Source organism: Trachymyrmex septentrionalis, unplaced genomic scaffold (genome assembly GCF_001594115.1).
Source record: "Trachymyrmex septentrionalis isolate Tsep2-gDNA-1 unplaced genomic scaffold, Tsep1.0 scaffold16, whole genome shotgun sequence".
Classification (NCBI taxonomy): domain Eukaryota; kingdom Metazoa; phylum Arthropoda; class Insecta; order Hymenoptera; family Formicidae; genus Trachymyrmex; species Trachymyrmex septentrionalis.
This window is the reverse complement of record NW_017304758.1, coordinates 5022075-5035742: the sequence shown is the minus strand read 5'-3', so window position 1 is coordinate 5035742 and position 13668 is coordinate 5022075. Positions and strand designations below refer to the sequence as shown.

General features: G+C 30.5%; 4 protein-coding genes across 12 annotated transcripts in view; 3 read left to right on the top strand and 1 right to left on the bottom strand.

Annotated features, from left to right (window-relative positions):
- The window catches only part of LOC108746054 (phytanoyl-CoA dioxygenase-like), a 100659-nt gene extending 99248 nt beyond the window's left edge, over positions 1-1411 (top strand). For both annotated transcript variants that reach the window (XM_018482568.1, XM_018482567.1), the window contains exons 2-5: positions 67-210; positions 467-580; positions 678-828; positions 974-1411. In XM_018482568.1, the coding sequence (XP_018338070.1) occupies positions 67-210; positions 467-580; positions 678-828; positions 974-1392 (828 nt within the window). In that variant the 3' untranslated portion in view covers positions 1393-1411. The remainder of the gene's footprint in view (positions 1-66; positions 211-466; positions 581-677; positions 829-973) is intronic.
- Positions 1412-1432: 21 nt separating this feature from the next.
- On the bottom strand, positions 1433-6584 carry LOC108746053 (transcriptional protein SWT1). Of its 3 annotated transcripts, XM_018482566.1 has the most exons (14): positions 6435-6584; positions 6221-6340; positions 5222-5780; positions 4984-5151; positions 4604-4866; positions 4168-4410; positions 3856-4077; positions 3543-3770; positions 3269-3464; positions 3078-3196; positions 2842-2999; positions 2347-2487; positions 2012-2230; positions 1433-1484 (listed from the first exon to the last, which is right to left on the bottom strand). In XM_018482566.1, exons 3-14 carry the CDS (start codon positions 5733-5735, stop codon positions 1433-1435), a joined length of 2523 nt encoding a protein of 840 aa, XP_018338068.1. In that variant the 5' UTR covers positions 5736-5780; positions 6221-6340; positions 6435-6584. The 3 variants fall into 3 exon arrangements, with proteins under 3 accessions (XP_018338068.1, XP_018338066.1, XP_018338067.1); XM_018482564.1 differs by having other exon boundaries at positions 6221-6584; XM_018482565.1 differs by having other exon boundaries at positions 1462-1484; positions 2009-2230; positions 6221-6584.
- Positions 6585-7708: 1124 nt separating this feature from the next.
- Positions 7709-11282, top strand: LOC108745972 (cell cycle control protein 50A). 2 transcript variants are annotated; one of them, XM_018482421.1, is made up of 5 exons: positions 7709-7877; positions 8572-9402; positions 9568-9733; positions 10108-10164; positions 11107-11282. In XM_018482421.1, exons 1-4 carry the CDS (start codon positions 7826-7828, stop codon positions 10118-10120), a joined length of 1062 nt encoding a protein of 353 aa, XP_018337923.1. In that variant the 5' UTR covers positions 7709-7825; the 3' UTR covers positions 10121-10164; positions 11107-11282. The 2 variants fall into 2 exon arrangements, with proteins under 2 accessions (XP_018337923.1, XP_018337922.1); XM_018482420.1 differs by lacking the exon at positions 10108-10164.
- Positions 11283-13031: 1749 nt separating this feature from the next.
- Positions 13032-13668, top strand: part of LOC108746084 (epsin-2) — an 11259-nt gene continuing 10622 nt past the window's right edge. For 2 of the 5 annotated variants that reach the window (XM_018482617.1, XM_018482611.1), the window contains exon 1: positions 13033-13210. The gene's annotated coding sequence lies outside the window, so the exon portion shown is untranslated. Of the gene's footprint in view, positions 13211-13236; positions 13649-13668 lie in introns of those variants that run through there. The other 3 variants (XM_018482620.1, XM_018482616.1, XM_018482614.1) reach the window with 3 other exon arrangements.

The window sequence follows — 13668 nt, the reverse complement described above, 5'->3', positions numbered from 1 at the left end:
TATATTATATATATATTTTTTTTTTTTAAATATCATTTATACATGAGTTTGGTGTTTGCAATTAAGTTTCAGAAAGATGGTTATGTCATTTTCGAAGACTTCTTTCAACCGGAAGAGATCGAAGAATTGAGAGCTTGTGGAGAAGAATTTACAAATAAGTTGCCACCTGAGTCAGAACGAAAAGTATTTAATACAGTACAATTACAACAGGTAATACGACCAATTGTCAATTTAACTTAAAAACGTAAGCATAATATTTCGTGATTCATATCAAAGATAATGGTATATGTGAATATTTGAAGACAACTTTATCAAGGAAAATATATACAACTAAATTTTGTAAAATATAAAAACTATGTTTTTGTTAATTTTAAAACATCATCTTTTGTGAATGTTATATAATTGAAACTATAAATGATATTATAATATCACGAAAATAATGATTATATGATCTTGTGTGTTTCAGAATAAGGATAAGTATTTTTTGGATAGCGCTAATAAAATAAGTGTTTTTTTCGAGTCTGAAGCTCTGGAAGAAGACGGAAAATTGAAGGTTCATCCAAGAGTGTCGTTAAACAAAGTAAATTAGCTTAAAAAAGTTGTTCCTTCAGTTTAATCAATTCTCATAGACATACTTCAAACTATTTTCAATTATTTTACGGCTTTATAATTTTCAGGTAGGTCATGCTCTTCATTGGTTACACCCTACTTTCAAAAAATACACGTTCGATGAAAGAGTCAAAGAAATTGCTTTTCAATTAAACTATGAGGAGCCGATGGTGTGTCAATCAATGTACATTTACAAAAATCCTGGAATAGGCTCGGAAGGTAATTGAATAATTTTTTGATTATATACTTTTTAATTACATAAATATAACGCAAACCACGTGAATTTAGTTAACATAACACAAATATGTTACATGTCTAAAATAACTACAACGTTATTGGATGCAAAATTCTTATTTTCTTATAGTTACGATGCATCAGGACGCATCATATTTATATGTTGAGCCAATGAAACTCGTGGGTTTTTGGATTGCATTGGAAGATGCAACACTAGAGAACGGATGTCTATGGATCGCCCCAGGTTCACATCAGAGTGGAACACATAGGCGTTATATGAGAAATAAAGATTCAAATTCTCAAGAATTACTAATTTTCGACAGGCCAGCACCTTGTTATCCATTAAGTAATTTCAGACCAGTTCCAGTACGCAAAGGAACTTGTATTCTTATCCATGGTCAAGTGGTTCATTTTTCTTATCCAAACAAGAGTGAAACATCGAGACACGCTTACACTTTTCATGTGATTGAGACGAAACATGTATCGTATTCGAAGGAAAATTGGCTTCAACCTCCTGCTGAAGGTTTCGCGAGTCTTTATAAAAATTAAATATATTGTATTAACTGTGTTAAGAAATATCGTCCATTGTTTATTGCACAATCGTATTATTATACTTCACAATATTCGTCGTCTCATTCTTTCTGTATAAAAAATAACATTAATTTATGTGTTGTATATAATTCAGAAGAAAAATAAAATCAATTTTTCGTATATAGCCACAAAAAAAATACCAAAAGCATCAATGAAAAACATTACACACACATATATATATATATGTATGTATGTATGCATGTATATATGTATGTATGCATGTATGTATGTATGTATATACATAAAGTATTACATATGCAAACGATATATTTTCAGAAGATTTACTTATATATTAAATTTATTAATATATATACACATAGGTACAAAAAAACTTCCTCAAATAATACACTTCTCGTATATGCAATACAATCAACAAGAGAAATATAATTCTAAAATTTTTTTAAACCTAAAAGTAAAGTTGCAATAATTTTCATTGATACTATTGATATCACAGTCATCCTCATAAAAATTTTATTTTTATAGTAATTATAATATATAGTAATATTTCATTCAAATATAATTAAAAATAATAAATAATATAATTAAAAATAGTAAATTACAAAATACATACAACTACGTATGAGCAGCTAATGCACAAAAATGCGAAGTTAATTCTTGTAGCTGTCTTAAACCAGTCTTTAATACTTCTTCTTTTAACTTGACACAACAATATATATCCAAAGGTGTTACATCAAATGTTGTTCTATCTCTTGTGTCAGGCAAAAATGTATTTAAATCATACTGTAAGCTAAGCAATGTCTGATGTGCTATAGAATTTTCAGCTTGCGTCAGTAACCTGATTACAAAAAAAGATACATAAATATATTACATATAATATAATATAAAATAACATGACGCGAAATTAATTTTTATCAGTAAAAATAGATCGACACTATTAAAAAAATAACTTACTTATTTAGATTTTGTGTCAGATCAATTACTTTTCTAGTAATTTCTGATTGCAGACGTTGTACGCATGCTTGTGATACTGATGGATTTGCAGAATCGAAGGTAAAGGAATATGCCATTCCTGCATTGCTGCATGCCAAACCACTATCATGAAATAAAAATAAAATAATTATAAAAAAAAGAAATAACAATATTTTCAATATATATTGCATTAACATAATATGTAATTCAAATGTGATGATATGTAAATATTAGTAAATATTTTTTTTTTTTCATAATATGTACATATATATTATATGATACATGTGGCTCCGTGTGAATACGATTTACTTGTAATCAGTGAGTCACAGGTTCCAATCATCATTACCTATACTGTGTGTGTGTGCGTGCATGCGTGCGTGCGTGCGTGTGTAAGTGTGTGTGTATATATATATATATATATATATATGCACACACACACACACACACACACACACACACAAGTAGAGAGATTCTTACCATAAGTCACGCGCGAAAGTATAAATGTGCTGGAAACACTGAAATACTTTTTCTGCTCTCGTTTCTTGTTCTTGGGAATTTTCCGCGATGCCTATTTGGTCGTGTAATTTTTTCAAATCAATATTATCGAAATACTTTTTACATTTTTTCTTGAGTTCCTAAAAGTATGAATTTTTTTAACTCTGTCTCATAATAACAAAATATATTCACACACACAAATATATAAAAAATATTACGGTAATAGCATTAAACGTTTCTGTCAGGGGATCATAGTGCTTATCTGTGTTGACCATTTGTACTAAATCACTGCATTTTTCTATAATATATTCCATATCTCTCAATTTTCGACCACCAACTAAAATATCAAGATTAAATACTCAGTTTGCAAAATAGTTTTTTAGTAGATTATATGTGTATAAATATATACCTGGCATATGTTCAAAAGTATTGAGTAATTCCTTGAGAAGATGTTCAGCACGTCTTTGGAACGATTCGCTAATAGCAGCAATCCAGTGCTTTATAGCACACTTTAATGCAGTTACTGTAGTCCACGGTGGCTTTATAACGACATATACCTGCCACTCCGCTTCTCCATAAATTTCTGACATTTGTTTTGTAATAATCTGAAATAAAAATATTGATTTTATATATTTGATACATAGGCGTAAAAACTGGTTCATGATCCAATGTAAGATCCATACCGTTGACAAAAAGTTTCTCATAATTAATTTTATATCCTCGAAAATATCATCCGTCAAATGTGATTCTTCCATGAAAATAGACCTTTCATCAGGATCACCACTCAAACGGTTGACTACTGCATCCATATCAAGATCATCTATTTTTTCAAGTGGATCATGACGCCCCAATGCCAATATATTATATATCATCGCCTTAGTACAGAGATTTTTGTCATAAGATAATATGACCTACAAAATAAGAATAAACATAGCATTGTTATTCTTTTATGTATAAACATGTTAAATAGCATGAAGAAACAAAAAGATAACTTGCCACTGATTTTTGTAACTGAGAGATTTGTAAGCAACACTGAAGGATCTCATCATCTGGGCAATTGAGAGAAAAATCTTCTTTATTTTTCGCTGCCTGTTCTCGTGTTTGTCCTATGATACGTGGATGTTTAGAGGAAAACTGCTTGTGGATGAAAGATATGGCTTTCCTGGCTTTTATCGATAATTCGTTATTAACTCCATTACCCTTAAAGTAATCTAATTCCTGTTGTAAAAATTATTTAGAAAAAAAGTGTATGTTAAAATTTTTAAAAAGATGTGATAGAATTTTGACTATACTGTACATTATACTTACACATATCACAGTCCATGGAATTACAATAAAAGGACGTGGGTAATTCTTAAATACTGCATCTTTCGCTTCTTCAACAATTGCAAGGTTTGACAAAAATACATTTGTATCAATAACAATGTAAAGTGGACCTTTGCCGTGTGATTCTGTATTATTAGATTGCGTCAACTCTGCAGCATTTTCTGACACACAATTTGTTTCATCTATACGATTTTCTCTACAAAGTTGTGTTCTGACAACTTCTACCTATACTAAGAAAAAGTATGAAAGTATAAAATTTAATTTAAGAAAATATTTTTTTGTAGTAACTTTTATATAAAATAAAAATTGTTTTATATAAAATAAAAATAATTGAACAAGATATATAATTACACTGGCAAAATATATTCATATAAGTTATGATTTCTTAAAAAATATGTTTCAATTATATTGATCATACCTGAAGAGCAATTTCGTCATCTTTCATTGGTTCCCAATCCATTTCTTCATATAAAATTTCTTGCTCGCCCCGTTCTATTAATTTTTCCTTTGTTGTATTTTCAGTCTTATTTGATTTTTTTGTTTGATTATTTTGTTGAGTTTGTGAATTATCATCTTTTAATGTATTAATATTTCTTTCGCATATTGCATCTTTTAAGAGTCTGTTATGTAATCTCTTAAGTCGTATGTCAGCATTTTTATAAACATTTGATCTTAAACTGTCTGTAAACATAAAATAATATAAAAATACTAAAATATATAAAAACAAATATTTTCAATCTCTACTGATAAATACTAAAGCATAAAATATAAAAAATATATTTTATGTTATATACCTACTGGAATTAGATGAACTTCTGCTCAACTTTTGAGGAGACTTCTTGATAATTAAATCAATATTACACATTTCTTGAATTTTTTCCTTATCAACATTCAAATTTGTTCTTAGTCTTTGCATACGTTCTTGTGCCAAGTTTTTCTTTAAAAACCATTTTCCTCCTTTTTTTCCTAAACACAAAGTTAATTTTACTTCTTCATAATGATGACATAATAATTACATTTATATAATTGCATTTACTTGAATTTTGGTTACGTGATTTCTGAACAGTTTGATTCCTTTTACGCTGCTCAATATCATGTGCATTTCGAATCATAATTTCTTGATGTCTTATATTTTCATCTCTTTTGTCTAATGTTTTTGTTAACTTCTGATCTATGGTTTTCTGATTTTGTTTTTTAACCATAGCATCTTTTCTTAATGGTTTATTTAGACTAAATGTGTTTGAACTTCTCTGCTCGAATTTTCCACGAAGCGGTACTTGTGATATTCCTTCATTATCATTTTTAGCCCGAGAAGTCACTGATTTATCATCCTTTAACTTTGAAGGAAAGTTTCTTAGAGAGATATTTGTCTTATTTCCCACTATCTTTGTATATGAAGCTTGTGGCAACAAGGGAAAAGATTTATTTTTGATGTTTAATCTTTGCAACGCTTTCTCTCTAACAGCCTTCATTTGTGGAGTCTCGATAATTTTATCATATGCACCTTGATTAGACGTTTGCTTTTTCTTAGCATTATATTTAGATGCCATTGTACTGCAACGTTTTTCTTCTTGATGTTTAGTTATTGAAAAAGTCTGTAAAATAAAAGTTTTGCAGAATTAAAAGACTTTTTAAAAATGAAAATGAAGACATCTAAAAAAGAAATTTGATAATACCATTTCATAAGATACTGCACAATCTCAATTTGATGCTTAGATTACGTCATCCGATTAGGCCACTACTTATATAATAGATATTCTTGTTTAATTTATAAAATTAAACAAAGATACCAATTGTACAGATAGCAGCCTAAATATTATAGTGTAAACTAGGCAAGGGTTCATTCCAGAAAAATATCACATACAAAAATTCTATAGCATACATATTATAAAAATCATAGATTTTTGTATGCAATATAAATTCAAAAATAAACTTCCCAACACTGAGAGTTGAATTTTCGAGCACCAGCATAAAAAGGGATCTTAACCTATTCAATAGATTACAACAGGAAAATAAATTATGGAGAGAAAAATACCCTGATGTCATCCAATGGTGGTTGAATCCACGAAGATTGATTCGTTTTCACATTGAAATAATATATTCTGTCCGGATGACTTTTAGAGTTAACAATAATCCAATCCTTCGGTAATTTATGCTTTAACATGTTGAAAAAATGCGTATCAAAAAATTTAATGAGTCCGTACTAATCAATCATCCTTCAACGATCGGAAGAAATGAATAATCCTTACTTTCCTTCCTGCTCAGCGATGAACGACCCTTGGATGCTCTCAATCAAAACTGTGAAAAAACAAAAGTACGTTCAGGAATTCAAAGGTCGATAGTCATAAGGTCTGTTTTCTGTGGCTGAGCTAGTGTAACTTGTGGAATTTAAAGTGAGGTAGCTATATTTGTTTAAAGCGAGAAAGAAAGTTCTAGAACAGTCTAGTATAGAAACAGAAAACAGACCAATAAGATGCATCCAGAAGCATGATCTCTCACCGAGCGCTCAGTGAGCTCTTACACCTGTTTGGTCCATTTTTAGATCTAATGGAATATGCCAATCAAAGCAAGAGCTCACTGAACGTTCAAGAGTGGTCATGCTTCTGACAACAAGCATGAAAACAAGGTGAAAATTACAAGTGAGCAAGTGAGGTGTTGACCAATGAAATAATCAGTACTCTAGTAAACTCGTTCACTTTTATCATTTTCACCTTATTTCAAGATACAGAATCGATCTTCTGGATTAGAGAGCCTCACAGGAAGAGAGTGACAAATTGCATCACGTCAATGACACGTCCAATCAGGATGAAGGTCACGTGATCAGTTTTCTCTAATCTCTTCCTATGGAGCTTTGATACCATGCCCAATCAGAAAAGATCACGGTTCACGTGATGCAATTTGTCCGTAGGGATTCCGCATAATAAAAGGAACAGGGAACAGAGAATAAGAATTTCAACCTATCAGAAATTATGTATTGTGGAATACACAGTTTCTGATAGGTTGAAATTTTTGTTCTCTATTCTCTGTTTCTTTTATTGTGCGGAGCCCCTAAAGCCTATTCTACAATGTGCTCTTTGTTCCCTGTTTCTTGTTTTTTACCTTTTGCTTTTTTCTCGTTTGCAACCATTTTATTAACAATTGTATTTCTTATTTCTTTCGAATTTTGTTAATTTTTATCTCGGGCGATATAATAAAAAAACTAGATTTTGTTAATTTTTTAAAACTAGATTTTGTTAATTGAAACGAATTTTGTTAATTTTTATCTCGGGCGATATAATAAAAAAACTAGATAAGAAGCAAAAAGACAAGATGTACAAAAAATAACAAAAGGCAAGAAACAAAAAACAAAAAGCATATTGTAGAACAGGCTTAACAGCTAAATGCAAGGCATGGCTATTCTCAAGCTTCTCTCTGGTGGAACGCAGTCCAAGCCGCACTTTAGAAACTAGACTTTAAATTTCTACCTTCGTGTATATCAGTCTTCATTTTTTTCGTTCAATGAAAACGGTCATTAACTAATGGATTCACCTCGCAATTTCGCAGTGAGTGACGTGTGACGTGTTTTCTGTCATTTTGATACGTATGTACTAGGTTATTGAAAATACCGAAATTTATTTAGTGTCTGTCGTGTTGCTAAATCATGACGTCCATCAGCGAAGTTGATGCGGTGCCTAAATCGAAAAAACCATCGGGTGAGCATTTCAATTAAAGAGTCGGAAAACAAGCCAAATGATCTTGCTAACTTAACGATCGATGAGCTTTTTTGCTGATAAATCTTCAACGATATCATGCATTTTTCTCAATAATTGATGATACCGAATTAATTTTGTAGATTGTCGAGTACAATTTTACACATTTTCCGGAATTGTTCAAATAACATGTAAATTATTTTAAAATTTAATTATATAGTTATTTCTGCGCGAAAACTAAATAAAATTCGACTAATCTTTTGTATATTTTTGAAGCCAAGAAAGGGAACTAATTGCATAAAGATCGGGTATTAATCGGTATCATATCTAATATTTATACATAATCCTATACATATTATTTTATTTATAAATTGCTGATGGTTAAGGCAATAAACATTCATCAAATAAATCTAGGTGTCTTGTTATAAAAAGTAATTTTTGTGGTGATTGTGCTAAATTGTATAATTATGAAAGTAACATGAAAGATCTAACAGAGATAACGTAAGAATGAATCTGTAGAAGATCTTTGCTCTGAATAATCTTATTACCCTTATTAAGAAAAATTATCACTGTAATATATAATGTCAGTAAAAATAATCAAAGGAAGAAACAAAAAATTGATATATCACAAATGTTATTGATATTTTTTGAAATATTTATATTTGTAATACATGTTACCTAATTTGACTGTACGCAGATAGTGCATTTAAGCAACAGCGATTACCAGCCTGGCAACCAATACTTACAGCTGGTACAGTTCTACCAACGTTCTTTGTGATAGGAGTTGCATTTATACCAGTTGGCATAGGATTACTTTATTTTTCTGATGAAGTTAAGGAACATATTATAGATTATACTAACTGCAACTCCACCAATATTACCAGAGATGATGGATTGCCTAAGAAGTGTGCAGATGTAATTGCAGAATGTAATAATTGCTCATGCACATGTGAAATAAATTTCGAGCTAACTTCAGAATTTGCTGGCAAAGTTTATATGTATTATGGCCTGACAAACTTCTATCAAAATCATCGTAGATATGTAAAATCTCGAGATGACAATCAACTGTTAGGACAGTTGCATGAGAGTGTTTCGAGTGATTGTGAACCATTTGCCTATGATAAAATGAACGGCGAAGATACGGCCATTGCTCCATGTGGTGCCATTGCAAATTCGCTTTTTAGCGATGAGTTAACGCTATATTCTGCAAAACATAACGGGCAAGTACCATTATTAAGAACTGGCATAGCTTGGCCATCCGATAAAAATATCAAATTCAGGAATCCAGAGGGTGATCTAAAAGAAGTATTCAAGAATTTTGCCAAGCCTAAGAACTGGACTAAACACATTTGGGATTTGGATCCCACTAATGAAGAAAACAATGGTTTTCAAAACGAGGATTTAATTGTATGGATGAGAACTGCCGCATTACCCACTTTCAGAAAACTCTATCGTAGGATTGATCATTCTCAAGATGGCTTTAAGAGCGGTCTAGTTCAAGGAAACTACACTCTTAAAGTTGTTTATTGTAAGTAATGTAAACAAATTGAATTATAAAAATAATTAAAATAATGAAATAAAAAATACAGCTGCTTGGAAATTGTAAAATAAAGAATTGAAGATTAATTGTCTATCATATATATTTTATTTAAACGTGAGAGAAATTAGATAATGCTTTGTATATTTTTTTCAGCATTTTCAGTATCCTCCTTCTATGGAAAGAAAAAGATGATTTTAAGCACAACTTCACTTTTGGGAGGAAAGAATCCTTTCCTTGGCATTGCTTACATTGTTGTAGGGAGTTTGTGCTTATTGCTGGGCATAGGATTACTCATTATACATATTAAATGTTCCAAGAGGTAAATTAATATATTCGTATATTATATCCCTTTCACTTGTCCATCTACAATCTCTAAAAATAACATATAAGACATCTGATTTAATAACGTTCTTTATGTGGTGAAGGAACATCTACACAAATTACTGAACATGGTTATAAAAAAACTAACAATAAGATATACAATATATGTTAACATCTCTAATGCTCACAAATGTATTTAAATTTTGTGCAATATTAAACATGCACAATTTAACATCAATTTCAATCCAATATAATCACTTGTGATTTACATAATAAACAATCTCTCAAGTTAGATCAACACAGAGACACATATTTTATTTTTTTTTTTCGTAACATGAGTTGATAATATAATATTTGATATATGTTATACAGCAAACTAATGTAAAGACGACTACAAGAAATTATTCTTAGGGCACCCATGTATGTCTTGTAAGTGTTTGTGATATTGTGTTATGTCTATCCTTAATAATTGACATGTAAAAGTTGTCTTGATAAAATATGACCAATCGGGCAATATTTCTTGTTATAATTCCACACGAAATATCAAGAAATTTGTAAAATATTTTACTAATATTTTACTGAAAAAAGAAAATTAATAATTAGCTCGACTAGTCATATTTCGTGTATTGTATGCTTTGCCAGAATGTGTGTGCATTTTTTGCTATATTTTTCAGAAAAGAATAGGGTATTTGTTTTTAAAATGCTATTACATGTGCATTTTTTTTTATATTAAATGGCAGATAGGAATAATTTTAATTTATAAACAGCACTATATTGTTCAATTATTTATATAAAGTATGCAATATAATTATATAAATAATGAACAATAAAAGAACAAAATAATTCCATATAATTGTAGATGTTTAAAAGTAATGATACATATGTGAAACTGAGAAGTTGTAATGATTGTTTGGCCTAGTAATTTCGTTACATACTTGTTTTGTGTTTTCGCGTCTTAAATATATTTAGTCGTATGCACATTTTAAAATCGAATTTAGAGGTACATGCACTTGTTTGTGTTTTTGTGTATTGGCACAAAATTAAGCAAAAGATACTTTCAATATCCTCAAAAAATCAGCAAAATTATTACAAAAATTTCTTGTCAGTAGGACATGAATTAAATTTGATTCAAATTCAATATATATATATAATATTGTGTAAAACATAAAAAGCATGTCGCATGTTCTGAGAAAAAGCATTTATTTAAATTCTACAATGTATATTTCTAATTTACACGTGTCATTACATTTCGAAGCATTTTGATTTCCCCTGTGCTTTTATATTATTGTTGGGTTTTATTTTATTAGCAAACCGAAAAATCGCGTACAAATTTTCTTTTGCAATCATCACGTACAAATATCTTTTTTTTAGCACCGCCGATATGATCAATGTGACTCCAACTACAGAATATCATCATTAGGAACGATTCGTTTACTTGAAATGAACGTGATTTCATCAGTATATATAAGTTATTGATTATCACAGAACGAGTGAACTTTTTATATTTAACATTGAATTTCGTTTGTCAGTCATAAATACGGTAAACAACAAACTAATCAAAAATTTCTTATTTAAGAAATAATTATCTTTTAAAGTTTTTAATCATATTTTAATATCGTTATATATACATATAACATACATAATAGAATTTTCAAAACTGAATCATATATTCTTGAAATTATATTTTACTTGGAATTCTACTGTAAATTTTAAATAGAATAATTATTTGAAACTTTGTCAAACGAGTACCCAATTGCTGTTAAAATATTTAATTTAGTTATAAATATATTCTATTATAGAATATTGTATCAGCAAAGTGAACAAAAGTATTATGTAAATGATTATACATTGCTGAAACCAAATGTTTATTAAAATGTTATTCCATTTATAGATAGTCAATTTTTTGTAATATTCTTTTGGATTAAGAAATGTATTTTCATGCATTTGTTGATGCACTTATCTTACATTTGTGTTGATGTGGAGCTAAACTTTTATTCTAAGTCTTGCAATTATAATACAAAGATGTAGAAGTTAAATTAAGCACACATTTCCTCGCAGAGGTTTCATACGATACAACAGTCGCAAAGTTACCTACTTTTTTTTTGCGAAGTTTTATGTGGTTAACATGGACGTGCCGATGCAAAAATAGTTTTAACGTGATTCATTCGGTTATCGAGAAAAATAAATATCTTTAAAACGAACAGAATCTTTTTCAAACTGTTGTATTTTATGAGGAAAACCATTACTAAGTATTAGTTACTTTAAAATTAATATTTATTGCATAAATTATAATTATAGATTCTACAAACTTATGTCTATTGCGAACCTGTAATTTCTAGATGTCTTGAAAGTATGAGATATATAGCAAAAGTAGAATATTATTTTCTTAAAAGTAATTGCGTTAAAATAGTGATTTGTATACGTATATATAATATGTACATATGTTATATTTTCAGTAATATTTTTCTTTTACGGAAATCTGATTTGTAAAAATGACTGATTGAAAATAATTATTAATCAACCAATAATGTCTTGTGTACAATGATTCATAAAAATATTTTAAATGGCGATGTATTTTCAAATGAAATAACAGCATTTGAATATTGATTCTGAGCCATTTTATGTGATTTACATAAATATTCACATTAATTTGGATCTCTGGATAGACAGTGTTGCCCTCAGGATATTTCTTTCTGAGTGCAATTTTAAGTTATTGTGCCTTAACTAGATATATATAAATATATATGTGTGTATATTGAATGAAATAGTTGAAGGATGTATATCGTAATTACTTTGTAACAGCGTACATAGAAACGAATTGCTAAGATCATATTGTAATATAAACTACTTGTAAAATCAATCTAGTCTACTGTAAACATAATAATGAAAATAAAAAGAACCGATTAAAAGGTCAAAAAATAATACTCTCTTCATTTGTCTGTGCAACAAAAATATAATTTTTTCTAACCATGTCTGTAGATGTAAGAAGACAACTATTAGAAATTTGCTACTAATCAGAAATTTGCCCCAAATTATATTCAGTTATCATACGCAATATAACACCTGTCTTTTTATATTTATGTGATATTTATATCGTTCTATCTTTACCTATTTTATTAGAAAATGCAATAATGTTGATTCTTTGAATAACCTATGTAATTGTTCGACATATTAGGATTAATTGTAACTTCATCCGAATAAATTAAGGATCCTGCCTTGTAAAACGTAAATACGATTAGGAGCATTTCGGAGTAGAAATTTACGAATGCGACGCTCGTGCGCGGGCGCAGCGGACGGAGCGGAAATATTTTCGAGCGCCATCTTGCCCCGCAATCGTACAATTCGTCAGTGCCTGTGAATGGACTTGTCATAAGTGTCTTACTTATTATTTCGCCTCTCTGTCCCTATTCCCCGTCTTGCTCTCGAGAGCTTCCGCGTTTCCAAATTCTCGGGTGATACCATCCGCGCGCATAAGGTAAGTACGAAGATCTTGCCGTCGTCGTCGTTGTCATCGTCGTTATCATCGTGATCATCATCGTCATCGTCATTCGGACGAATCGGATGGACGCGATGGGATTTCGCGAATAACTTACGGAGCGGCGACGGTCACGGACGTTGTCTATCCTTCGGGAAAAACGGGAGCCGCGCCCGTCGCCTCCCCCAACCTCGATCTCGCTCGTAACGGCAATACCTCCCGTAAGATTGACGTGTCACGTACATATACGTCTATTTGCGCGACGAGGATCCCTCGGTGGGCGGGTACGGGTACGATACGCGCGATAGCGCGCTCGCCAGTCACGGCTGGAGCGGAACGGCGCGCGCGTCTGTCCGCCAAATCCGCTTCTTTCGTCCGTCTTTTTATCGTACCATCATCGTCTTCCTCGTTACGTCGTGTCATGTTCTGAGGCCGAGGGTGTGTGCGCGAGCGAGCGC

Excerpts from the sequence above, each read along its gene's own strand:
- LOC108746053 (XM_018482564.1), bottom strand. The coding sequence starts at position 6,349 with ATGTTAAAGCATAAATTACCGAAGGATTGGATTATTGTTAACTCTAAA. Across the intron at positions 3,771-3,855 it reads CTCAGTTACAAAAATCAGTG|GTCATATTATCTTATGACAA; the intron begins GCAAGTTATCTT and ends CTTATTTTGTAG. Across the intron at positions 3,465-3,542 it reads TGAGAAACTTTTTGTCAACG|ATTATTACAAAACAAATGTC; the intron begins GTATGGATCTTA and ends TTTTTATTTCAG.
- LOC108745972 (XM_018482420.1), top strand. The coding sequence starts at position 7,826 with ATGACGTCCATCAGCGAAGTTGATGCGGTGCCTAAATCGAAAAAACCA. Across the intron at positions 9,403-9,567 it reads CACTCTTAAAGTTGTTTATT|CATTTTCAGTATCCTCCTTC; the intron begins GTAAGTAATGTA and ends TATTTTTTTCAG. Across the intron at positions 9,734-11,106 it reads CATATTAAATGTTCCAAGAG|CACCGCCGATATGATCAATG; the intron begins GTAAATTAATAT and ends TCTTTTTTTTAG.